General features: G+C 43.6%; 2 protein-coding genes across 2 annotated transcripts in view; both read left to right on the forward strand.

Annotated features, from left to right (window-relative positions):
- LOC141121389 (von Willebrand factor A domain-containing protein 5A-like) overlaps nt 1-27,718 on the forward strand; it is a gene marked incomplete in the record, with an annotated part of 791,688 nt that overhangs the window by 107,128 nt on the left and 656,842 nt on the right.
- LOC141128246 (von Willebrand factor A domain-containing protein 5A-like) overlaps nt 1-27,718 on the forward strand; it is a 192,922-nt gene that overhangs the window by 67,910 nt on the left and 97,294 nt on the right. The window contains exons 7-13 of the mRNA XM_073615442.1: nt 5,650-5,738; nt 13,406-13,550; nt 16,102-16,181; nt 16,587-16,701; nt 21,500-21,658; nt 22,622-22,725; nt 22,946-23,239. Coding sequence (XP_073471543.1) covers nt 5,650-5,738; nt 13,406-13,550; nt 16,102-16,181; nt 16,587-16,701; nt 21,500-21,658; nt 22,622-22,725; nt 22,946-23,239 — 986 coding nt within the window. The remainder of the gene's footprint in view (nt 1-5,649; nt 5,739-13,405; nt 13,551-16,101; nt 16,182-16,586; nt 16,702-21,499; nt 21,659-22,621; nt 22,726-22,945; nt 23,240-27,718) is intronic.

Genomic DNA, 27,718 nt, shown 5'->3' on the forward strand with positions numbered 1-27,718 from the left:
CTCACATGTGTGGTTTGAACACCATTTTCATATGTGGGCGCTACTCACGTATGCATTCACTTCTGCACGTGAGCTTGGCGGGATGGGGCGCATTTAACATTTTTTTTTTATTATTATTATTTATTTTACCTTTTTATTATTTTTACACTGTTCTTTAAAAAAAAAATGTGTCACTTTAATTCCTATTACAAGGAATGTAAACATCCCTTGTAACAGAAAAAAAGCATGACAGGGCCTCTTAAATATGAGATCTGGGGTCAAAAAGACCTCAGATCTTATATTTACACAAAAATGCAATAAAAAAAAAATGTTTGTCATTTGAAAAAAAAAAAAAAAAAAGGCCCTTTAAGAGCTATGGGCAGAAGTGACGTTTTGACATCGCTTCCGCCCTGCAATGGTATGGAGACGAGTGGGGGCCATCTTCCCCTCACTCTTCTCCATGCCTAGCAGGAAGAAGGTTCCGATCGCCTCTGCCGAGAGCTCCGGTAAGCGGCGGAGGGCACCGGAGCGTGGCGGGAGGGCCCCTCTCCCGCCGCAGATAAAAGTGATCTTGCTGCGAATCCAATTTTTTTTATATTGTGAAAGATAATGTTACGCCGAGAAAATTGATACCCAACATGTTACGCTTCAAAATTGCGCCCGCTCGTGGAATGGCAAATTTTACCCCTAAAAATCTCCATAGACGACGTTTAAAAATTCTACAGGTTACATGTTTTGAGTTACAGAGGAGGTCTAGGGCTAGAATTATTGCTCTCGCTCTACCGATTGCGGCGATACCACACGTGTGGTTTGAACACAGTTTTCATATGCGGCCACTACTCACGTATGCGTTCGCTTCTGCACACGAGCTCGTCGGGACAGGGCGCGTTTAAAAAAATTTTTTCTAATTTATTTTACTTTTTTTTTTTCCATTTTACACTGTGCTTTTAAGAAAAAAAATTGTGTCACTTTTATTCCTATTACAAAGAATGAAAACATCCCTTGTAATAAAAAAAAGCATGACAGGACCACTTAAACATGAGATCAGGGGTCAAAAAGACCTCAGATCTCATATTTACACTAAAATGCAATAAAAAATAAAAAATGGCCCTTTAAGAGCTATGGGCGGAAGTGACGTTTTGACGTTGCTTCCGCCCTGCAATGATATGGAGACGGGTGGGGGCCATCTTCCCCTCACTCGTCTCCATACCAAGCCAGGAGAAGGATCTGATTGCCTCCGCCGCTACCGACGGCTCCGGTCAGCGGCAGAGGGCACCTGAGCACGGCGGGCCGATGAGTGATCTCGCTGTGAATCCGCTGCACAGACCACTTTTATCAGAAAGCGGACCGCCCGCTAAATAAGAGGATACCAGGGTTATGGCAGCTAGCTGCTGCCATAACAGCGATATTCCTCTTCAAAGTACTGACATAAAACTGCGGCATGCGGTCCGTAAGTGGTTAAAGTGATACTAAAGTCTTTTTTTTTGTTAAAATTAACAAACATGTTATACTTACCTGCTCTGTGTAGTGGTTTTGCACAGAGCAGCCCTGATCCTGCTCTTCTCGGGTACCTCTTCAGCACTCCTAGCCCCTCCCTCCTGTCGAGTGCCCCCCACAGCAAGCAGCTTGCTATGGGGGCACCCAAGCCGCAACTCCGTGAGTCCATTCGGATACGGAGCCGGAGCCCAGCCCCACCCCTTCTCTCTCTCCTCATTGGCTCACTGACTTTGACAGCAGCGGGAGCCAATGGCGTTTCGCTGCTGCCTCAGCCAATGAGGGAGAGTCCTGGACAGTCGAGTCTCTCGTGCAACATCACTGGATCATGATGGGGCTCAGGTAAGTATTGGGGGGGCTGCTGCACAGAGAAGAATTTTTATCTTAATGCATAGAATGCATTAAGATAAAAAACCTTCTGCCTTTACAAGAGCCCTCCTCAGGATGAACCACAATGCTGAAGCCGCAAAAGTAAAGCACAGGCTTCACAGTCCATCAGAGGAGCTGAAGGCAAAAGGTGCCGATCTTGGCACTGGTCAGGTGCTTATGTGGCAGCACATGGTCTGCCGGATGACTTACTGTATCTTTTAATAAACATACAGTTGTCCTTTAATCTAATTTGCTTTACCTGTGATTGTATCTATTTCTCAGCCTTTAGGCCCCTTTCACACTTATACGACTTCAAAGTCGCGCGATTTTACGACGATTTCGCGGCCGCGATTTGCCGCGATTTGGGAGCAGTACTACTTTGTACGACTTTGCCACATTTTTGGCATTAACAAATGAAAACATACAGTAGTTGGTATGAATCATAAGGGGGAACTCCACGCCAATTTTTTGAATAAAAAAAACTGGCGTGGGTTCCCCCCAGGGGCATACCAGGCCCTTAGGTCTGGTATGGATTGTAAGGGGAACCCCCTACGCCGAAAAATCGGCATGGGGGTCCCCCCAAAATCCATACCAAACCCTTATCCAAGCACGCAGTCCGGCTGGTCAGGAATGGGGGTGGGAACGAGCGCCCCCCCCCCCCCCCCCCCCCGGACCGTACCAGGCCGCATGCCCTCAACATGGGGGGTGGGTGCTTTGGGGCATGGGGGGGCGTCCTGCTGCTGCCCCCCCACCCCAAAGCACCTTGTCCCCATGTTGATGAGGACAAGGGCTTCTTCCCAAGAACCCTGGCCGTTGGTTGTCGGGGTCTGCTGGCAGGGGGCTTATCGGAATCTGGGAGCCCCCTTTAATAAGGGGGCCCCCAGATCCTGGCCCCCCACCCTATGTGAATGAGTATGGGGTACATGGTACCCCTTACCCATTCACCTAGGCAAAAAAGTGTCAATAAAAAACACAGTACACAGGTTTTTAAAGTAATTTATTAGGCAGCTCCGGGGTCTTCTTCCGACTTCGGGGGTCTCCTCCCGGTGTCCTGATCTTCTGCCGGCTCCTCCGCTATCTTCTGCAGCTCAATTGCTAGCAGTGGCCCAGACTTCTGCCTTCTTCTTTTCTTCCAGAGATGTTGACAGGACTCTCTCTCCAGCTGGAATGGTCTCTGAACACTCCGCAATGGACTTATATAGGCGGTGACCCCGCCCCCTTATGAGGTCACTGTCCCGGGGCATTGCTGGGACTCTGCCGTCATAAGGGGGCATGGTCATTAACCTGTGACCACGCCTCCTAAAACGTCACAGTCCCAGCATGCCCAGGGACTGTGACGGCATAAGGGGGCGGGGTCACCGCCTATATAAGTCCGTTGCGGAGCGTTCAGAGACCATTGCAGCTGGAGAGAGCGTCGTGTCAACATCTCTGGAAGAGAAGAGGGAAGAAGACGATCCAGAAGTCCGGACCACCGCTGGCAAAAGGGCGGCAGAAGATAGCGGTGGAGCCGGCAGAAGATGCGGACACCGGGAGAAGACGCCGGAGAGACCCCCGAAGTCGGAAGAGGACCCCCGAAATCGGAAGAAGACTCCGGAGCTGCCTAATAAATTACTTTAAAAACCTGTGTACTGTGTTTTTTATTGACACTTTTTTGCCTAGGTGAATGGGTAGGGGTACCATGTACCCCATACTCATTCACATAGGGTGGGGGGCCGGGATCTGGGGGCCCCCTTATTAAAGGGGGCTCCTGGATTCCGATAAGCCCCCCACCCGCAGACCCCGACAACCAACGGCCAGGGTTGTCGGGAAGAGGCCCTTGTCCTCATCAACATGGGGACAAGGTGCTTTGGGGTGGGGGGGCCGCAGGGTGCCCCCCCATGCCCCAAAGCACCCACCCCCATGTTGAGGGCATGCGGCCTGGTACGGTCCAGGAGGGGGGGGGCACTCGCTCGTCCCCACCCCCATTCCTGACCGGCCGGGCTGCGTGCTCGGATAAGGGTCTGGTATGGATTTTGGGGGGACCCCCACGCCGATTTTTCAGCGTAGGGGGTTATCCTTACAATCTATACCAGACCTAAGGGCCTGGAATGCCCCTGGGGGGGAACCCACGCCAGTTTTTTTATTTAAAACTTGGCGTGGAGTTCCCCCTTATGATTCATACCAACTACTCTGTATGTTTTCATTTGTTAATGCCAAAAATGTGGCAAAGTCGTACAAAGTAGAACTGCTCCCAAATCGCGGTAAAATCGCAGCCGCGAAATCGCGGTAAAATCACGCGACTTTGAAGTCGTATAAGTGTGAAAGGGGCCTTAATCTTCTAATAACTGAAAGATAAAATGTCTACAAATGTTAGATTTGATGTATGATTGCATCCCCTAACTGATTCTCCTGTTCACCGTTTACTTTCTGCATGCGAGCTGACAAGTAGCTCAAACTGCTTAATTTGCAATGCTATCGTTAGCCTTCCTGATAATCAAATAAGGGGACTTTATTTACTTTAAGTGGTTGTAAAGGCACAAGCTTTCTTACCTTCATGCATTCTAAGCATGAAGGTAGAAAACCTTCTGTGTGCAGCAGCCCCCCTCAATACTTACCAGAGCCCCCTCTCAATCCAGTGATGTCCACGGGAGCCTTACCTCTCTGGGGACTTGCAAGCCTGATTGGCTTTTGGCAGCCAATAAATCACAGCCAGTGAGCCAATCAGGAGACCGAGGGAGTGGGGCCAAGCCCTGTGTGAATGGACACACAGAGCCGTGGCTCGGAAGCGCGCGTGCTTGGGTGCCCCCAGAGAAAGCTGCTTCCTATGTGGGCACCTGGCAGAAGGGAGGGGCCAGGAGCGCTGGCGTGGGACTCGAGTAGAGGAGGATCTGGGCTGTTCTTTACAAAACTTCTGCACAGAGCAGATAAGTATAATATATTTGGTAATTTAGAAAAAAAAACAAGACTTTAATATCGCTTTTAAGTGTGATGTTTAGAGAAGTTAATCAAACCTGGACTTAATTTCTCACAGTAGAAAATAAGGTGAACCTGTGTGAATTTAAAGCATCCAGTCATATAAACAGCAATTATCTGTGTTTAAATAGATAACTGGAGGGCACATTAAAATTCCATTAAAATAAATATGGTTCTGATCAGAGCAGACAGGGTGGGAGAAGCAGTCCTCCAACGCATTGAGCTGTGAGTGTAAATTTCAGCTTAAGTTATTGACCTATACAATAAGGCCTGTACATACGAACAAGTTCCGTTCCTAGAGCACGTTCGTGAGTCCAATTTGGTTGCAAGTCCAACAAAGTTAGCCTAGGTACCCAACTGACACAATCGGCCCAATAAGTTGCTGTAATAGGTTTATAACACATTTCACACAAATAATACATGGAAAAAAATGTTAATAAAGATACAGTAGTATATACAGTAAAGTACACACAGAAGCACAACCACTGGCAGAGGATGCACGCATTAAAATGTATGCTGGAAATGTGGACTAACTCACTCGATTGGACATGCAAACGCATGTTCATACCTTTGAAAGTTTGCAACTTGAAGGTTCGTATGTAGGGGACTAACTGTGTAATATATGGGCTTTTTTCCAGGAAATCAGGTAAGGAAAACTTGTCTCTGTTAACCTGGCCATTAATCTAAATAGCTGGGTCAAAACCCGACCCATGTGGCATATCACTGCATATTTTTTGCCCCAAAAAAGTACTGTATGTTCAATATAAAGATATTATTTATACTCCTAGTTACCGTATATAAAATTATATATTTCTTTCCTTTCCAGTGACCCCATTTATTATCTTTTCCCTGCAGGAGACACTGGTTCTTCTATTGAAGAGTTTACCTCTTGGATGTTACTTTAATATTTATGGCTTTGGCTCCCATTTTGAGGCTTTCTTCCCGTGAGTATAAAGATTGGGCAGTCTAAGTGAAGCAGTTTTATTCTGAGGTTTGCATCTGTGATTAACCTTATTACAGTATGGGCTCTTTCATATGACTGGTGTGTGGCTGTTGGGAATATATCCACTTAGTGATAATCTCCAACTACTGTCTAGACAGTTTGCTAGTTTTCTTGTCTCAACTCTTGTTTGAGCCTCCTGTCCATCAACATGAGGAGAACCCTTTGGCTAAAATGTTGGGATGCAGAATGAGCATACAAAAAACGTCTGATTCACATACCCTTTGAGTGACAATGTCTTTTTTTTGGGTTGTCCTGAAGGCCCTCATCAACCACTTGGAGCAGGAGTACCATCCAGCCCAGCAGAAAAAGCCTAGGGCTCAGCCAGGGAAAAGGCTCATATTTTCGACAGAAGAAAAGTTCCTTTTGTTAATCTCAGGCCTCCACCTCCAAAGCCAACTCTAAACCTGGATCCCAGACCATTTGCAAAATCTGTACATGTAAGTCCTCTGAACCCTACAACCCCCCTTTCCAAAGTGGGTGACATCTGCTAGCCTTTGTGGATAGCCAGATAGCATCCCAGATTTGGATAGCATCTCAGATGCTTGGGTGTGTGAGGGGTTTCAATGGGCTACAAGCTAGATTTTCACTCTCAGCTCCTTCCCTGATTCATGTCTTCCAACCTACCTGTGTCACCCCACAGATCAACAGATCTCCTTGGAGCTCCCTGAGATCTTCTGGAGCAGCAGGTCATTGCTCCAATACCTGTGGCAGAACAGTTTCAGGGGTTCTACTCCAACCTATTAAAACTTCCCAAACCAAGTTTCATCTTGGATGTCAAGCAATAAATGCAGTCATTCATTTAAAAAAATTCTGTATTGCATCCACCAGGTATGCCATAGCCTCCCGCATTCAGGGAGATCCTCTGGCCTCTGTGGACATCAAGGTTCTTGACCTTGCTGTGGATCCCAAATACTTTCAGATTGTTGTCCTGTCTTTCAGTCTATCTTGTGTTCCTCAAGTTTTCAAATGCTAGCTCCTGTGCTAGCCTTGCTGCAGAGCATCTCCATTGTGGGATATTTGGAAAATTCTTCTTTTGGCGGCACAATTGGTGCAAGTTCCGGCTGACAATGTAGTGCAAGCCATCTAGAGAGATTCAACTGAGTCCTAAACTTTCAGAAGTCAACGTTTGAATCGACTCATTGCTTGGAATAGTTTTTCCTCTCCAGAAGAAACGTTAAGCTCTCTATTACCAGACTCGGAATCTTCAGTCCAGGAGTCACTCAACTCCATTTCTGCATGAGAGTTCTTGTGCTGTATGTAGCCTCCTTTGAAGCAGCCTCATTTGGCAAGTTGCACTCCAGATCCCTACAATGTAACACCCTGTCATCGTGGACAGATTTATTTGCCACCAAAGATTGGGTTGTCTCTGGCCTAGTGGCTTAGGAATACTGCTCCAGAATTGGGGAAGTCCTTCCTTCTAGTTTCATGGAAGATCCTCACAATGGACACCAGCCTATCAGGCTGGGAATGTGCCCTATTGACAGGTGTCCTGTTGAAGCAGGGGACTTGGACATCTCCCTTTAAACGTACTGGAGGCGTGGGTGATCTGTCTGTCCTTGCAGTGCTGGAAATGCCAACTGGAGGGTCAAATCATCAGGATTCAGTTGGACAAAGCTGCAAGGGTGGCAAACATCAATCATCAGGGAGCAACCAGAAGTCTTTCAGGGACAAGAGAGATAGAAATGATTGTGTCCTGGGCAGGACTCCACATTCCAGACCCTTACGCTATGTACATTACAGACCTTGAAAATTGGAAGGCAGACTACCTACGCCAACAGCATCTGGACCCAAAAGTGTTCCTGGACATAAGTCACAGATAGAGAATGGCAGAAGTGGACCTCCTGATCTCTATGTTCAACAACAAATTGTCTTTAGGTACAGGGATCCTCTGGTAAAAGCAGTGGATGCTCTTGTGGCTCTGTGTAATCAATACAATTTCATCTATGCCTTTCCCCACCTGAAACTCTTTCCTCATCCGCTCCCCAGATGAACATTCCAGTTATCCTCATAGCTCTGGACTGGCCTAGGTGGATGTGGTATTCTGGCCCGATCACACTCCAGGCAAATACTCTGTGGGCTCTTCCAGATCATTGGGGGTCTTCTGTCTCAAGGACCCGTTTTATTACTCTCCCTCATGACTACTGGCTTTAGTGGCATGGTTATTTAAACCCAGGTTCTGAAAGACAGAGACATTTCTCAATTGGTGATCCCCATGATGCTTAAAACTAGAAAGTCTGCTTCCTGCAAGGTCTATGATCGCCCATGGGAAGACTACTTCGGTTGGCAAGAAACGTTCTTCTCAGGGGCGGATCCTGTACTTTCTACAAATGGGCCCAGATCACCATGTAGCCCTGAGTACCATCAAGGGACACATCTTTGTGCTTGAAAGATTAATAGCTTCCCATTCTTTTATTAAGTTTATTAAGATCTTTTCTCACGTAGTTTCCCTGTGACTGTGGGATATGAATTTAGTTCAATTTAAAACAAAAATTCACTCATTTGAACTAAAAGAATCCTTTCTGCTACCACACAGGAACCAGCTGATTTTGAGGACCAGAACTTGCATCCGAGGGTACTTAGGGAACTCAGTCAGGTGATTGCCAGACCGTTGTTCCTAATTTTTACAGACAGTCTATTGACTGGAATGGTACCAGCTGATTGGAGAAAAGCCAATGTAGCACCAATATTTATAAAGGGCCCAAAAAACATCCCTGGGAATTACAGACCAGTTAGCCTAACATCAATAGTATGTAAACTCTTGGAGGGGATGATAAGGGACTATATACAAGATTTTAGTAATAAGAATGATATCATTAGCAGTAATCAGCATGGATTCATGAAGAATCGTTCTTGCCAAACCAATCTATTAACCTTCTATGAGGAGGTGAGTTGCCATCTAGATAAAGGAAGGCCCGTAGACGTGGTGTATCTGGATTTTGCAAAAGCATTTGACACAGTTCCCCATAAACGTTTACTGTACAAAATAAGGTGCGTTGGCATGGACCATAGGGTGAGTACATGGATTGAAAACTGGCTACAAGGGCGTGTTCAGAGGGTGGTGATAAATGGGGAGTACTCAGAATGGTCAGGGGTGGGTAGTGGGGTCCCCCAGGGTTCTGTGCTGGGACCAATTCTATTTAATTTGTTCATAAACGACCTGGAGGATGGGATAAACAGTTCCATCTCTGTATTTGCAGACGATACTAAGCTAAGCAGGGCAATAACTTCTCCGCAGGATGTGGAAATCTTGCAAAAAGACCTGAACAAATTAATGGGGTGGGCGACTACATGGCAAATGAGGTTCAATGTAGAAAAATGTAAAATAATGCATTTGGGTGACAAAAATATGAATGCAATCTATACACTGGGGGGAGAACCTCTGGGGGAATCTAGGATGGAAAAGGACTTGGGGGTCCTAGTGGATGATAGGCTCAGCAATGGCATGCAATGCCAAGCTGCTGCTAATAAAGCAAACAGAATATTGGCATGCATTAAAAGGGGGATCAACTGCAGAGATAAAACGATAATTCTCCCGCTCTACAAGACTCTGGTCCGGCCGCACCTGGAGTATGCTGTCCAGTTCTGGGCACCAGTCCTCAGGAGGGACGTACTGGAAATGGAGCGAGTACAAAGAAGGGCAACAAAGCTAATAAAGGGTCTGGAGGATCTTAGTTATGAGGAAAGGTTGCGAGCACTGAACTTATTCTCTCTGGAGAAGAGACGCTTGAGAGGGGATATGATTTCAATTTACAAATACTGTACTGGTGACCCCACAATAGGGATAAAACTTTTTCGCAGAAGAGAGTTTAATAAGACTCGTGGCCACTCATTACAATTAGAAGAAAAGAGGTTTAACCTTAAACTACGTAGAGGGTTCTTTACTGTAAGAGCGGCAAGGATGTGGAATTCCCTTCCACAGGCGGTGGTCTCAGCGGGGAGCATTGATAGCTTCAAGAAACTATTAGATAATCACCTGAATGACCGCAATATACAGGGATATGTAATGTAATACTGACACATAATCACACACATAGGTTGGACTTGATGGACTTGTGTCTTTTTTCAACCTCACCTACTATGTAACTATGTAACTTCCAGGATGTTGTGCATTTGTCCCTTCAGTTTAGAGATTTCTTTCGATTGCCTGGATGTAGTGGTAAGGGTGGTGAAGGCTGTGGTCAGAGGTCATGCAAAATGGACCCCTGTCTACATTCCTCCACCAAAGAAGCCAGTCCGTCTCAAGCAGTACAGACTTCCTGGAGGCTACAAAGAAATTAGGGAGATTATTCAAGAACTGTTAAGAGTAGGGATTCTTAGACCTGCTGTAAGTCCTTTCTCGTCTCTGATGTTTCCAGTAAAGAAACCTGATGGGACATATAGAATGACTGTGGATTACAGAGGTCTAAACAAAGTGGCACCTTCATTGAAGTCAGCTGTACCAGATATAATCTCAATTGTTGAGAAAATTGCTAAAGATGCAGGAGAATATCATGCTGTGATAGACCTGGCTAATGCTTTCTTTTCAATTTTGATAGACCCAGAGTGTCAAGAACAGATTGCTATGGTGTGGGACGGCCGCCAGTACACTTTCACCGTGCTTCCTAAAGACTATGTTCATTCTCCAATGATTTGTCATGGACTGATTTAAGTACCCCGAGTTTAAAAGTCGCTGTGTTTCACTACATTGATGACATCATGATCTCTGGAACAAAAGAAGATGTAACTGAAGCACTGCACCTGCTGATACATCACATGGAGAACAGAGGGTAGGCTATCAACAAAGTACAAGGACCTGCCACAGAAGTGAAATTCCTGGGAATGATGTGGACTGGGTCGCAGAGGAAAATTCCAGAGACAGTTGTGCAAACTATCCAGGCTCTTTCACCCCCTACTACCAAAGAGGAGGCACAGAAGTTCATTGCAGTTGTAGGGTTCTGGAGATCGTTCATCCCACATCTTGGACTGATTCTGAGGCCTATATATAATGTTACCAGAAAAAAAACTGAGTTCTCATGGGGTTCAGAGCAGCGGACTGCATTCCTGGCTGCTAAAGAAGCTATTTTGCAGCATCAGGGATTAGGACCCGTGAGACAAGGAGTACCATTTCAGCTGGATGTAGTGGAGCAGAATGGTACCATATCTTGGAGTCTATGGCAGCCAAATTAAAAGAAAGGACAGAGCAATACCCATTGAATTTTGGTCCAAACAACTGACAGGGGCACAGAAGAGATACACGCCCCTAGAGAAATACCTGTTAGGGGCCTACACAGCACTTCAACATGTAGAGACCATTACAGGAAAGGACACAGTCACCATCCATACTGCATTGCCAATAGCAGGATGGGTGAGAGATAATGGACTGACCACTAAGGCAGCTGTAACCCAGAACCAGACACTGATGAAATGGAAGTGGTACCGTCAAGAAAGAGGGGGTATTGCAGCTGGGGATGTTAGAGACATTTCAAAACAGTTGGCAGGGCTTGTTACTTTTACCAGCACCCGGCCAGAAGAAGAAAATCCTGTGCTGCAGTCATCCCCCATTCAAGAGGCTCCACCCTTTGAGTCTGTCAGAAGACATGAAGGAGTCAACGTGGTTCACTGATGGTTCAGCCATAGTCGCCTCGTCTGGGCGTAAATGGACAGCAGCAGCCTACAACCCAAGTACAGACACAGTCCTGCAGAAGACCGGAATTGGAGGGTCCAGTCAGTATGCAGAGTTGAAAGCTGTAGTGATGACTCTTCAGGAGGATCCTTCTTCCCATGTCACTATCTACACTGACAGCTGGGCATTTTTTAAAGGACTGATAACTTGGATGCCCACGTGAAAGTCCAATGAATGGAAGATTCATGGAAAGGTGGTGTGGGGAGGCAAGGAAGTCTGGGACTACATCTGGAAGGAAGCTCACCCCCGCACCATAAAAGTGGGGCATGTTGATGCACATGTGCCCCTAGGCCCAGACTTTGAGAACTATAACAGAGTTGCAGATGAAATCGCCAAAGTGAAGGCAGTTGTGCCAATTGATCCTGTCTTGATGAACTTGGCCAACTGGGCCCACAAGCAATCTGGACATGGGGGGCAGAAAGCAACATATGAATGGGCACAGAAGAGAGGATTGCCTATATTCATGGACATGATAAAGACTGTAATAGGGAACTGTACAGTGTGTGGAGAAGTGCGACAATGGCCATTGCAAAAGTACTCCACCGGGTCGATTAAGAGGGGCGAGAGGCCTGCAGAGATCTGGCATATTTACTTCATCGGTCCCCTGCCCCGGGGAAACAATGGACTGAGATATTGTTGCACTGCAGTGGACACCTATTCAGGACTTATGCTTGTTCATCCTTGCAAACGTGCAGATCAAGCCGCAACGCTTCAACTGCTCCAGAAACTTGTCATTGCTTATGGCTGTCCCAAACAAGTCCAAAGTGATAATGGCTCACACTTCACCGGATCAACAGTACAGCAGTGGGCCAAAGATTCTGGAGTGTACTGGTTGTGCCACATCCCATACCATCCACAGGCAGCTGGTTTGATTGAGTGATACAGTGATTTTCTGTATGGAGTCTGAAAGGAAAAAAAAAAATCTAGGGCAGAATGTGTTGCGATTGTTAAAATATGATTTTTTATAATAATCAGACATAACATTACATGGGACAATAGTGGTTGCTCATGAGTTGATATTTCTCAAACAAATGCTGCTGCACACAATGGGTACGTAGATAACATTGTTGTATTCAAATGACAGTTTTAACAGTCCATTGTTTCTACAGCTACAGTAAACAGGTGTGTTTTCTGTTGTTTGGTAACTATGGTAAACAGCCTGACACATAAAAGGAGATTCAGGCATAAGCTAGTGACACACACATCATCATGCTTTAAGATCTAAAGCCACTCATGATACAAGAAATGTGCCTGGTCTCAAGGAGAATCGTTGCCAATGGAGATCACGAACATACAGTAACCAAGAGTTAAGTAACCTTTAAGTGTATTTGTACTGTTATAGACCATAGGCTGTTCATTTACTAGGCATTTTGCTTGTTATAGAGATCTGTCAGTCTTGTATTGTATTCCTAATTTTGTAATAGTTTTGCATGTACAGCATCTTTGTATAGTAAAAGCACATTTACACACTGCAGAAGTCTCAGCTTCCTTGCTTATACCACAAAGTAACCTTGCTAGATAGACGCAAGCAAAGCAGTCTAATAGTGTTTTTTGCTGTTGACCACCCCTCAATTGGGCTGCTTTTGGACTTCCCGACAGTTTCTGAATTCTTGTGTCCCTCAATGAATGAGAAAGAAAATGGGATTTTTGTACTTGCCTTAAAATCCAGTTCTTGGAATTTGCTGAGGGACACAGGTCCACCCCTCTGTGTCTTTGGTCACGCTGTCAGTACTGCTTTTTCAACAACATTAAGGGAGTAGGAGGTTATACTGGGCTGGCCTACTTAATTTTTAATTACCCATGTCTAATTTCTCCTGTAGTCAGCAGGATAACCCAACTGCACCTAAATTCCTGTGTCCCTCAATGAACTTCAAGAAATGTGTTTTTATAATAAAGTAAAAAAATTGTATAAACTGTATAACATGACCTTGTTAAATGTTTCCCAGGGAGAGTGTGGAGTACACACAGCAGTCTATGGAGGAGGCGGTGAAGAAGGTGAATGAAATGGATGCCAGCTTTGGAGGAACAGAAATTCTCCAACCTCTAATAAAGATCTACCAAACAGTCGGGAGAGCTGAGCACCCCCGGCAGGTCAGAGAGGCTATATAACATTTGGTAGACTAGCTGCTATTCAGTGTTAAGTGTGAAAGAGGAGAGTTTCTTGGGTTATGGGGTTACAGAGCTTATTACCTTATGTATGACTTTGAATTTTGCCTGAAATTTGGGAATTTTGTAGCTCATTGGTAGTGCCAAACCGTGAGTTTGCTCCATGCCAGATGCTCTCTATGCAGCTCTACTGCTCAACTTAGTAATTTTGATCTCTCTGACCAACAAACACATCCAGTGCTCATGCATGCTTGTTGTACCTAAGCTCTGCGCCTTTACTACAGCATCCAAGCTGCTCCATCTCTCCCAGACTGTCTCTCTCAGGCTCATGCCTCAATCTGTCTTGTGTTTGGACAGTATGGTGCAACGTGCACCTCTCACAGCTCCCTTGCAGTCACTGACCCCCTCAGGAGGGTGGGGCACTCACCTTTACTTATGATTCTAAGATGAATGCAGTACACACCTGCATCATTAGTGTGCCTGCTTCCAAGAAAACCTGGCCCGGACTGCCATATATTGTATAGCAAAACAGTAAATTAAAGTTTAACCGTTCGCCTACAATGGGGAATGCCTTAATTTTTCACATAAATGTTAAAAACTGCATTTTTTTTGCCAGAAAATTACTTAGAACCCTCAAACTTTATATATTTTCCTGAAAGAAGAGGCCTTGGAGAATAAAGTGGTGGCTGTTGTAATTTTTTTTGTGTAACATGATATTTGCGCAGCCATTTATAACGCAAATTTTTAGGAAAAGATACCCTTGAATGAATTTTAGTGCACACAAACACAACACAATACCCTGTTTTTTTGTAAAATATAAAAGATGATGTTGCGTCGAGTAAATAGATACCAAACGTGTCAAGATTTAAAATGGCATATGTCTCCTGGATAGGCAACATACTATAGTACCTAAAATTGTCCATAGACAACAAATTAAAAGCTTTTACAAGTTATCAATTTAAAAGGTAAAGTGGTGTTCCGGCCTAAATTATACTTTTTAAATAAAAATACCCCTATAATACACAAGCTTAATGTATTCTAGTAAAGTTAGTCTGTAAAATAAGGTATGTTTTGTTAGTTTATCGCAGTAGTTTGTTTTTTTATAAACTTACAGCAGGCTGTGGCCATCTTAAGTGTAGGCATCTGAAGCCAGACTGTATTTCTTCCTGGATCTCATCCTTGCAGATCTCGCACATGCTCAATGCAGCACAAGCAGTGTAATAGGTTTCAGGTCAGGTTTCCATAGCAACGGCAGTGTCAGAGAAAGTTGCCACCCCTTCCCAGAAGGCATTGCAAACAGGAAATGATGCGATGGGCCACGGCCAGGAAGGAGAAAGTGAAAAATGAATACAGCAGATATACAGTAGGTGTTGAGAAAAAAAATAAAAAAATATCCAATTCGTTTACAGTACACAGTTTAGTGAGGGATGCTGAAGAGTTGTAAAAGTGGGTGGAATTCCACTTTAAACGTGAGCTATGCTGCTAGAATTATTGCTCTCACTCTGATGTTCTCAGTAATACATTATGTGTGGTGCAATCACTGTTTACATATACATGCCCGACCTACAGGAGCGTTTGCATTTGAGCATGAGCATAGGGGTAATTTATATATTTTGTTTTAATTTACATTTTTCTTTTTTCATTTAACTTTATTGAGGTGAACACATCTCTTGTGATAGCTCTGGGCAGTGACAAGTACTCCTTATGGCCTCTTATGGCCTCCATAGGGGTGATTTATTTATTTTGTTTTAATTTACATTTTTCTTTTTTCATTTAACTTTATTGCTATCACAAGAGGTGAACACATCCCTTGTGATAGCTCTGGGCAGTGACATATACTCCTTATGGCCTCTTATGGCCTCCAAGGCAGCTTATCAAACACAGACCTGTTTGATTAGCTGTTTCCTTGGCTGTATCAGCCAGGGAGTGACAGCTCTGATAAAAGAACACACAGGGAACGCAAACGCATAGTACATTACCCAAGGTTTGTTAAAGGAAACCAAATAGCCAAATTAATACTCACAAACAAAAGAAGTACAATGCAAGACACTCTCTGATGGTCAATCAACGTGGCGCTGGATGACCAAACTTGGCGATGTCGGCAGACTAACGCATTTCAGGGACCCATCTCCTTCCTCCGAGTGATGGCTCTGAAACCAGAAGTGATTAAATTCTCTTTTGGTTCTGGCTTCATTTGTCACAGAGATCAGGGAACAGAGGTCCTGGACTCCAGAGGCGGCTGGCAGTGGTGGGAGGGGGCAGCCTCCTCCAAGCGCTGTAAAAGTGATCAAGGAGCTGTAAAGCCCTTCTGATCACGTTTGCAGGAATGACAATCACCGTCTCAAAAAAAAAAATGGTACCAGAACCATAGCTGCAGCCATTTATATACAACGTATGTACACTGGGTAGCAAGCTGGTAAACTGTGTTGATGACCTCTGTTGTTCTATTAATACTTGCAGCATGCTGGATCCAGTGTGGTTTGTTCAGCTTTGCCTCATTCTGTTGTATCTGATCCCTTCTCTGTCCTCTCTTCAGCTTTTTGTCTTCACGGACGGAGAAGTTGGGAACACAAAGCAAGTGATCAACAAAGTTCAGAGAAATTCTAAAAAACACCGGTAATTATAAATATTCCACCCTTCTATGTAAGATGAAAATCTGCCCACTGCATTCTGCCCCTCGGTATAATAATATGGAGTCCAATCATCCTCCACCACCTGCCTTTTTAAAAATGGCCTGAGAATTCTGCCACCTGCTAGCGAGACAGAGGAACATTCTGGCAGGCACACTCCGAGCCTACCCATGCACGCACACACTCTGCTACTAGCCCAGCACTATAATAGGTTGCCTCACTGGCCAATAGAAATGTGCAAAAGGAAGAAAGGGACAGGCTAGCTTCAGGACCATCAGGAAGTACCAAATCTTTGCTTATCAAAATGGCCTGATGCTAGAGAGCTTTCAGTTGTTATTGTCCTGTACAGCCAATAACAAGGACTTATTAAAACTTAATTTGATCTTTGCAGGTGTTTTACATTTGGGATCGGTGAAGGAGCCTCCACATCCCTTATTAAAGGCATGGCCCGGGCAGGAAGTGGAACCTTTGAGTTTATCACTGGAAAAGACCGCATGCAACCCAAGGTATGAGTATACTGGAGACCTGCATATACAGCGTATGCTTCTAGAACACAAAAACGAGAATAAATCTTCCAAATGCAGAAAATGGACAACTTGAAAGCTTAAAGCGTTTGTTAACCCCCCCAAAAAAACAGATCCTATTCCTGTAAAGCATGTTATAAAGCACAGTGCTTGTGCTGTGTCATTTGGCCCTCTGTATCACCTAAAAACCATGTCTGATCCTGCCTCACTATACCCTCCCCTCTGCAAACAGACCACAATCATAATGGCTGCTGAACCCTGATATCGTGGTCCGTTTGCGTGATTCCATCATCTGCAGCCTCCTATCTGCAGCTCTCCCTGTGTCTGTGTCCTCTGTCCTCCTCCCCTCCCCTCCCCTCCCCTGCTTGTAGCAGACTCCCCCGCTCCTCTTGTTTTTGCTATGAAGTCTTCTTTCTTATCCCCTCTGTGCCTTAATAACATGTGTCCCTGTGCCTGTTTAATGTAGAAAAATCTGCCGATCTGTACCTTGTATGAGCTCGGCTCCAGACGCTCAGCTGATTGTCGGCTCTCGCTTTCCTCTCTCCCCCTCCTCCCCGGCTGACGTTAGTGGGACGGCTCGGCCCGGCCCACTGCAGCTGTGAGCCTGAGAGCGAAGGAGGAGAGGAATCAGCTGTGCGCCCAGAGTGGAGCTTATATTGGTACTGATAGGCAGATTTTTTACAGAACGCAGGCACAGGGACACATCTTATTAAAAAGGTACAGAGGTGATAAGAAGATTTCATAGAAGTGGGTTAACAACCACTTTACAGTGATTGTAAACATATTTTTTTCTTTAAAATAACAAACATGTTATACTTGCCTGCTCTGTGCAAAAGTTTTTGCACTGAGCAGTCCCGATCCTCTTCCCAGGTCCTCTACCCGCTCCTTCCTCACTGGCTGTGATTGACAGCAGCAGGAGCCAATAGTTCCCGCTGCTGTCTCTAATCCAATGAGAAGGGAGAGAGCAGACAGAGTCTCTGCTCTTGTGCACATTGCTGGATTGAGATCAGGCTGTGGGAGGGGGGGGGGCAAAGATTCAAATTTTTTTTTGCCCCCCACGTAGAACTGTATAAAAAGTTTGGGACAATGTAGAGGGTGAGGAGTAGGGGAAGATTGGAAATAGGGTTTGGACTTTTTAGGCACAGTCAACACATAAAAAATACAAAAATATAATTTTATTGAATATATAGCATATAAAAATTACATAGTCTAAAAACTCCACATTGATAGTACATTGTATACAGTATAAAGCAATACCGCTACTGTAGGAACTAAATATAAATTGCCCCAGGACAGGATAATGAATAAAAATTCAATCCATATATTGTGTATGTCCGGAAGTGTGGTTCAGAAACAGGTGAGCGGTCTGATGAGGATAGATGAGCACTGCTCTACATGTTGCGCGTTTTGTGAACACTTCTTCAGGAGCATGTACATAAACTCATAATGTGGAGGGAAAATACATAATTAAAAGAACAGCACGGTAAAGCCCAAACGGGCAAAGGGCTTCATAGTAGAATGGTAGCGACGCAGAATGATCCTGGCTGCCACACGTAATTAAAACCTATACCAAAATTGGCCAAGCAGGTACACACTGGTAAATATATGTAATAAAGGCAATAGGTTGAACCAGTAAACTCAGAAGAAGATTGTAGTAGTAGGAGATATCAGGGGTTAATACAATGAATGCCAGCTGGATTCCCTCCACATTATGAGTTTTTGTACATGCTCCTGAAGAAGCGTTCACAAAACGCGCAACATGTAGAGCAGCACTTATCTATCCTCATCAGACCACTCACCGGTTTCTGAACCACACTTCTGGAAATACACAATATATGGATTGAATTTTTATTCATTATCCTGTCCTGGTGCAAGTTATATTTAGTTCCTACAGTAGCAATATTGCTTTTTACTGTACACACTGTACTATCAATGTGGAGTTTTTAGACTATGTCATTTTTATACGCTATATATTTAATTATATTTTTGTATTTTTTATGTACATATATACAATTCTTTAGGGCGTGGCACTTTGCTATTGGTTCTGTATCCACAGTACCACTCAGTGATTTAAAAGAGGTATTTTTTTCATTCGAGGAGTAGGGAAAAGCGAGTCTGCCCGGTTCAATTTGAGAAGGGTTTATTGAATCCTGCTTAGTCTTAAAATTCAGACTTGGCAATTGAACCTCAGGGACGTCTATGAGAGGGGAATCTTGTTAGTTCTGAGCATGTTTATTGTTAATAAAAGTGCTGGGGGGGCTGAGCACTACTATGGTAGAAATGTACCAGTGCCAAAAAAAAAAAAAAAAAAAAAAAGTTTTAAAAAATAATGTACCCTGGGGAGAGAGTCTTTTCATGAGGCTTCAAGGGCAATGTTTAAAACACATAAATCCTTTAAGCACTTACAGACCAGAAGGTTTTCCTGCTTAATGACCAGGCCATTTTTTGCTATACAGCACTGCGTCACTTTAACTGACAATTGCGCAGTCGTGCGACGCTGTACCCCAAAAAAATTGACCTCTTATTTTTACACCACAAATAGAGCTTTCTTTTGGTGGTATTTGATTACCTCTGCGGTTTTTAATTTTTGCGCTATAAACAAAAAAAAAAAAAAAGCGACAATTTTGAAAAAAAAAAACAAGCTATTTTTTTACTTTTTGCTATAATAAAAATCCCCAAAAATGTTTGTAAAAAACAAATTTGTTCATCGGTTTAGGCCAATATGTATTTTTCTACATATTTTTGGTAAAAAATTGCAATAAACGTATATTGATTGGTTTGCGCAAGTAATGCCAGTGACCTGCGATTTTTAGCGGTACTGCGACATTGCGGAGGACAGGTCGGACACTCTTGACACATTTTTGGGACCATTGACATTTATACTGCGATCAGTGCTATAAAAATGCACTGATTACTGTGTAAATGTCACTGGCAGAGAAGGGGTTAACTCTGTTTCCTAGTTAGTGTTTCTTACTGTATGGGGATGGGATTGACTGGGGGAGGAGACATATCGCTGTTCCTACTTAGTAGGAACAAACACTATGTCTCCTCTCCCCTGACAGAACAGGGATTTGTGTGTTTACACATACAAATACCCGTTCTAGCTTCCCTCAATTGCGGGTGGCCGGCGGCAAACGTGCCTGCCGGCCACGAGCATCGGGTCCCACGCAGTGCCGTAGGGCGCGCGCCTCCGGCGGCTCTTAAAGGGGACCACTTACCCATACAGCAATTTGCGGGAACGTGCCACTTTGCCGAAGTATATCGGCGTGATCCGGTCGGCAAGTGGTTAAATACCATGGTTGGGGAATGCCTTGAAGCTGTATGTAGTGTTATGGACCAGTGTTATCACAGACAGTCTCAGTGACAGCATACACTGGCAGCACATATTTGGCTGTAGAATTTTTTTTTTCTTTTTAAATTAGCTTAGATTACATACAACTGCAGCATCCCCCTAAGATTTAAAACACATTGAATGTAGGAATAAAAGAAAAACGGGTGGGGAAAGCGGTATAGGGTTTCCCTTCTTTTTTTTTTATTTTTTTCATATATTCTTTTTTTTTTTTATTATAAATTTTGTTTAAAAATTATTACACACACCACTTTATCAACAAACTCCAACACAGTTCACATGAAACTTCTAATAACCCTTACCCTCCCTCCCGAAAAAAAAAGAAAAAAAAATCCCACAAAACACATCCTTAAATTCCACATTAAGACCCCTTTCACACTGTGCCGTCAGCAATAAAGCAGTGCTATTTTTAGCGCGCTATTCGGCCGCTAGCAGGCTGTTTTAACCCCCCGCTAGTTGCTGAAAAGGGGTTAAATCCGCCGGCAAATTGCAGCGCTGCCCCATTGATTTCAATGGGGAGCAGCGGTGGAGGAGCGGTGAGTTCACCGCTCTAAAGAAGCTGCTGGCAGGACTTTTTCCGATGTCCTGCCAGTGCACCGCTCTAGTGTGAAAGCCCTCAGGCTTTCACACTGGAGTGAATGGAGCAGCTGTTTTAGGGTAGTTTGCAGACGCTATTTTTAATGCTATAGTGCCTGCAAAACGCTCCAGTGTAAAAGGGGCAAACATATAGGGTTTACCTTAATATTCCAACCAGACTCTTACCCAGGCAAATGATGCTGCACTTTGAACACCCCAACATAAAATAAAAATCACACAAACAAAGCCGCAGTAATTGCCTTTCCTAAGCCAGATGACCTAAGAACAAAAGGCCTTTGCAGTGCATTATGGTTACAAAGCATTTGACCCTGCATAATCCTGTATTAGTTTGTCAGGACCGCAAACCATGAACAGGCAGGATTCACCTTGGGTAGATCCAAATCCGGTAGGGTGAAGGATATAAAAAGGTACTCAGTTCACCCCACCAGGAAGATGAACCTTAATCTTAAAGTTATAAAGTAGTAAGAAAGCTGGGATTCATTTATAAGTTTGTGTATGCCATTCAGGTTTGCCATATAGGCAACTCCCATTCATACACCCCCCCTATCCTGAATGACAGAAAGATGAGGTGACCACGGTGCTGCTTCTCCTTTCACTGTCCAGTCACAAACTGGGGCTTAGGAGGACCTGGGTTCAAAGCAAGTGGGTTGAATGATGTTGGCCATCAGACTGAGGACATCTGGTGACAGAAAAAAAGTGCTGTGGGAAAATCTCTGAATTGAAGGTGGATATTGCATTAAAGTCTGTTTTTCATTTTTATCTTGTTATTTGTGGCCCAAGTTCTACTTTTAAGTCACACTTATTTTTTCTGTTTCTTTTTACTTTACTCTCTAGGTTCTTCGGGCACTAAAATGCTCCTTACAGCCCTCTGTGAAGGACATCTCTCTAAAATGGACCCTTCCTTCCAGTGTGGAAGCCATCGTCCTGTCCAAAGTCCCAACTGCCATCTTCCACGGTCAAAGATCTATTGTCTATGCTCAGCTGAAGGGAAAGGTCTGTGAGCCCAGGGAAGAATGTGTTTCTTCAGTTTCAAGGCTGCAGAAAAATATTTTTAAATGAAGATTACAAAGTTGGGGTGGGATGGGGTTTGGCAGAAATGAAGAGGTCTGGGTATATTTCCAGATCGATTATAGGCTTTGCTGGTGGTACAAAAGACCCAATCTGAGGGAAAGTGGACAACGTATATACAGAGTAGGCAGGCTTTCTGTGAAGATGGCTATGGTTTAAGGTGTGGGTGGGTGGAATTTAATAAATATGCAATATGTTCCAAGATCACAACAAAACGAAGTACCATAAGAGGAGCATCTCAGAATCTTTACAAATTCTGTGCTAGGTACTGGAGGATTTATAGAGCTTTGGGTGTGAAAAGCATCTATTCCTTGGGCTGCATCTTACATCTTTATTAGTTAAATCCCACCTGCCTTGCTAAATGGGACTGTGAGAACAAGGTTACTAGGCGTTTAACTTAAACCTAAGACCCCTTTCACACTGCCAACGCCCAGGCATCAGCGGTAAATCGGCACTATTTTTAGCGCCGCTTTACCGTCGTTTTAGAAGCGCTATTCGGCCGCTAACAGGGAGGTTTTAACCCCCGCTAGCGGCCAAAAAGGGGTTAAATCCACTCGCAAAATGCCGCTGCAGCGGTGCCCCATTAATTTCAATGGGGAGGAGCGGTGGAGGAGCAGTGAGTTCACCGCTCCAAAGAAGCTGCTGGCAGGACTTTTTTTTGACTCCCTGCCAGCGCACTGCTCCAGTGTGAAAGCCCTCGGGCTTTCACACTGGAATGAATAGAGCAGCTGTTTTAGGGCGTTTTGCAGGCGCTATTTTTAACTCTATAGCGCCTGCAAAACACTCCAGTGTGAAAGGGGTCTAACGCCCATTTACACTGTATGTTATCCATTATATATAATGACTCGGAGCTTGAAGTGATTTACACTTTCTTTAAATATTTCCTAGGTGGAGAATGAAGCTGACGGTGAGGTCTGTCTGCAGTACAATTTTAAAGATGAAATCATAAAGAATGATCTTCGTTTCCCCCTGAAAGTGCAGAACGCGGAAAGGTCAATATTTAGTATTTGAAACACCTCACATTATTTTTGAAACATTTCCTTGGTTATCTATTTAGAGTCACCACTAGGGATGAGCCAAACACCCCCCCTGTTCGGTTTGCAGCAGAAAAAATTTGTTTGAACACCATTAAAGTGATCTCTGGTATCCTCAGCCACCATCCACTAATGGCCATGCTCTGGGTTTCCTCATGCACTGTCAATTCTTTTCCAGGCCTGCAATTCACAGGCTGGCAGCCAAAACTCTGATCTCTGAACTGGAACATGGAACAGAGTCACTATCTGAAGATGTGAAGAAGAAGATCTTGGAGACCAGTCTGCAGTCTGGTGTTGTCTCCTCTCTCACAGCCTATGTAGCTGTCAACAAGGACACTAAGACACGTGTGGAGGGTCCTCCTATGCGCAGGGATGTCCCAGCTCCAGGTATGTTGTTTTCACTAGACATGTGCGATTTGTTTTGTTACGAACTGAAGTTCGGATTACATTTTTGCTCTTCAGAGATTTGGATGTATCCGAATTTCCAAATCGCAATAGTTACATAGTTAGTTTAGTTGAAAAAATACACAAGTCTACCAGCTCAACCAATAATAGTAACAAATTTCAACAAATCCGAAATAAGGAAATGCATTATCCAAATTTGAATTTGAAATATAATTTGAATTCGATTGTGAAACATATTGCAATCAATACAGTAAGCTATAAAAGTGAAAGAAGATGTTTCCTACTTAGGCTGCTTTATAGAATAGAAAAGAATAGAGTAGAACATAAAATAATGAAATACAATACAATAGAACAGAATATAAAGGAATATAATCAAATAGAAAATAAAAGAATAGAGTAGAATAAAGCAGAATAGAATAGAAAATAAACTTTTGTGCACTGGTAAAAATCATTTGGTGGAGGGGGGATTATGGTGTGGGTTTGTTTTTCAGGGTTTGTCTTGGCCCTCTAGTTCCACTGAGGGGAACTCTCAGCATATCAAAACATTTTGGACAATTTCATGCTCCCAACTTTGTGGGAACAGTTTGGGGATGGTGGTCCCTTCCTGTTCCAACATGACTGAGCACCAGTGCATAAAGCAAGGACCATAAAGACATGGAGGAGCGAGTTTGAGGTGGAGGAACATGACTGGCCTGCACAGAGTCCTAACCTCAAGCAGATAAAACACCTTTGGGATGAATTAGAGTGGAGACTACGAGCCAGGCCTTCTCATCCATCAGTGCCTGAACTCACAAATGCACTTCTGGAAGAACGGTCAAACATGCCAAAAGACACACTCCTAAACTTTGTGGATGGCCTTCCCAGAAGAGTTGAAGCTGTTATAGCTGCAAAGGGTGGGCCAACTCAGTTATGAACCCTACAGACTAAGACTGGGATGACATTAAAGTTCATGTGTGTGTGTAAAGGCAGGCGTCCCAATACTTTTGGTAATATAGTGCATACTATAACCTCTCAATACTGCGTTAAATTGTATCTTAATCAAAAAACATTTTATATTGGAGCTTATCTGTACTTATGTTGTAGATGAGGTGGCTAAATTAGTTTTTCCTTTTCAGGCTAAGAACGTTTTCAAAAAAATACCTGTTGATCTTGCCAGAAATGCTGTGTCCTTGTCCTTAACCACTTCAGCCCCGGAAGAATTTACCCCCTTCCTGACCAGAGCACTTTTTACAATTTGGCACTGCGTCGCTTTAACTGCTAATTGCGCGGTCATGCAATGCTGTACCCAAACGAAATTTGCGTCCTTTTCTTCCCACAAATAGAGCTTTCTTTTGATGGTATTTGATCACCTCTGCCGTTTTTATTTCTTGCGCTATAAACGGAAAAAGACCGAAAATTTTGAAAAAAAAAAAAAAAAAAAAAAAGATATTTTCTACTTTTTGTTATAAAAAAAAAATCCAATAAACTCAATTTTAGTCATACATTTAGGCCAAAATGTATTCGGCCACATGTCTTTGGTAAAAAAAAAAAAATGTCAATAAGCGTATATTTATTGGTTTGCGCAAAAGTTATAGCGTCTTCAAACTAGGGTACAATTTTCTGGAATTTACACAGCTTTTAGTTTGACTGCCTATGTCATTTCATGAGGTGCTAAAATGGCAGGGCAGTACAAAACCCCCCCAAATGACCCCATTTTGGAAAGTAGACACCCCAAGGAAATTGCTGAGGCGCATGTTGAACCCATTGAATATTTTTTTTTTTTGGCCCAAGTGATTGAATAATGACAAAAAAAAAAAAAAAAAAAATACAAAAAGTTGTCACTAAATGATATATTGCTCACACAGGCCATGGGCATATGTGGAATAGTACCCCAAAATACATTCAGCTGCTTCTCCTGAGTACAGGGATACCACATGTGTGGGACTTTTTGGGAGCCTAGCCGCGTACGGGGCCCCGAAAACCAAGCACCGCCTTCAGGATTTCTAAGGGCATAAATTTTTGATTTCACTTCTCACTACCTATCACAGTTTTGAAGGCCATAAAATGCCCAGATGGCACAAACCCCCCCCAAATGACCCCATTTTGGAAAGTAGACACCCCAAGCTATTTGCTGAGAGGCATGTTGAGTCCATGGAATATTTTATATTTTGACACAAGTTGCGGGAAAGTGACAATTTTTTTTTTTTTATTTTTATTTTTTTTGCACAAAGTTGTCACAAAATGATATATTGCTCAAACATGCCATGGGCATATGTGGAATTACACCCCAAAATACATTCTGCTGCTTCTCCTGAGTACGGGGATACCACATGAGTGGCACTTTTTGGAAGCCTAGCTTCATACGGGGCCCCGAAATCCAATCACTGCCTTCAGGATTTCTAAGAGCGTTAATTTTTGATTTCACTCCTCACTACCCATCACAGTTTCGAAGGCCATAAAATGCCAAGATTGCACAAAACCCCCCAAAATGACCCCATTTTGGAAAGTAGACACCCCAAGCCATTTACTGAGAGGCATGGTGAGTATTTTGCAGCTCTCATTTGTTTTTGAAAATGAAGAAAGACAAGAAAAACATATTTTTTTTTTCTTTTTTCAATTTTCAAAAGTTTGTGACAAAAAGTGAGGTCTGCAAAATACTCACTATACCTCTCAGAAAATAGCTTTGGGTGTCTATTTTCCAAAATGGGGTCATTTGGGGGTGGTTTGTGCCATCTGGGCATTCCACGGCCTCCGAAACTGTGATAGGCAGTGAAGACTGAAATCAAAAATTTACACCCTTAGAAAGCCTGAAGGCGGTGCTTGGTTTTCGGGGTCCCGTACGTGGCTAGGCTCCCAAAAAGTCTCACACATATGTGGTATCTCTGTACTCAGGAGAAGCAACAGAAAGTATTTTGGGGTGTAATTTCACATATTCCCATGGCATGTTTGAGCAATATATCATTTAGTGACAACTTTGTGCAAAAAAAAAAAAAAAAAAATTGTCTTTTTCCCGCAACTTGTGTCACAATATAAAATATTCCATGGACTCGACATGCCTCTCAGCAAATAGCTTGGGGTGTCTACTTTCCAAAATGGGGTCATTTGGGGGGGTTTTGAACTGTCCTGGCATGCCAGCGCTGGAGTCACGGCTTTATGTATCGTGGGAGCAAACGCTGTTGCTGTCAAGATAAATAAATCCGCGCTGCAACTGAATGGTGTACCTGCTAAGCAAATGATGGTTAACAAAAAACAAAGTAACATTACAGTATAACAGTAATACTTACCATACCTGCAAAGCAAAATACAAAAAAAAAAAAAAAAAAACATAGTAAAAAATAAAACATTTAACGCAACCTGTACCTACCTAAAATATATATATGCCGAAGCATGGGGGCATCCTCCCGCAAAAGGCAGGAGCAAATCGCTCCTCCACCCACTACTGCCCCCACGCTTCGGCATATATGCTGAAGTATGTAACTGTGGTGGTGAAATCATCTCCGACAGCGCTGGAGTCACGGCTTTATGTATCGTGGGAGCAAACACTGTTGCTGTCAAGATAAATAAATCCGCTCTGCAGCTGAATGGCGTACCTGAAAACAAAAAAGTGGTTAACAATAAAAAAAACAAAGTATAAAAAAAATTGCATACCTATAAAGCAAACATGATAAAAACATAACAATAAAACATTGCAGTATAGAATGCAGAATAGAGAGAGAATAGAGAGAGAATAATAAAACAACTATTTTTGTTTTTTTTTATTTTATATATTTTTTTGTGTTTTTTTTCACTTTTTTTTGTAACTTTAACTTTTTTAACTGGTATCAGGTTTGGGTCTCTCAAAATGCGACAGCATCTTGGGAGACCCTGTGAAAGTGTGTCCTAGTCTGTGCAGTGCTGTACCCTACGCTAATACTCCGCTAGTGTATGGTAGCGTTCAAAACATTCACCAATGCAAAGACCAGGACTGCCAGGACAGAGGGGACAATAATACCGGGTGTCACGCCTAAATCCGCGCTTGCTGCAGACACAACATCTTTTTTGGGGGGTTCGTTGGGTAGGGGTACTCGGGAGGGCATAAAGAAAATGCCTCTCATGCAGCCAGCTTACTGCATTTGGTTGGGGAAGGTGAGGTAGAGCACCGTCTGGAAACAGAAGGGCTCTGACGATCTCTTCCTGGAATTTAAGGAAGGATCCAGTCCGTCCTGAAGCTCTGTATAGCACATGAGCGTTCAGCAAAGCCAATTGAAATAAATAAACAGACACTTTTTTGTACCAGCGTCTGGCCTTACGGGCAATTAGGTACGGCGCCAACAACTGGTCCTTGAGGTCCACCCCTCCCATATTAAGGTTATATTCGTGGACACAGAGGGGTTTCTCCACAACACCAGTCGCCGTAGGAATTTGGACCGTCGTGTCTGCATGAAGGGAGGTAAGAATGAAAACATTCTTATTGTCCCTCCACTTCATAGCGAGCAAGTTATTATACTTCAAGCAGGCTCTCTCCCCCAGCCTAAGACGGGAATCTACAAGCCGCTGGGGAAAGCCCCGGCGATTAGATCGCACGGTG

Source organism: Aquarana catesbeiana, linkage group LG01, assembly GCF_042186555.1.
Source record: "Aquarana catesbeiana isolate 2022-GZ linkage group LG01, ASM4218655v1, whole genome shotgun sequence".
NCBI lineage: Eukaryota > Metazoa > Chordata > Amphibia > Anura > Ranidae > Aquarana > Aquarana catesbeiana.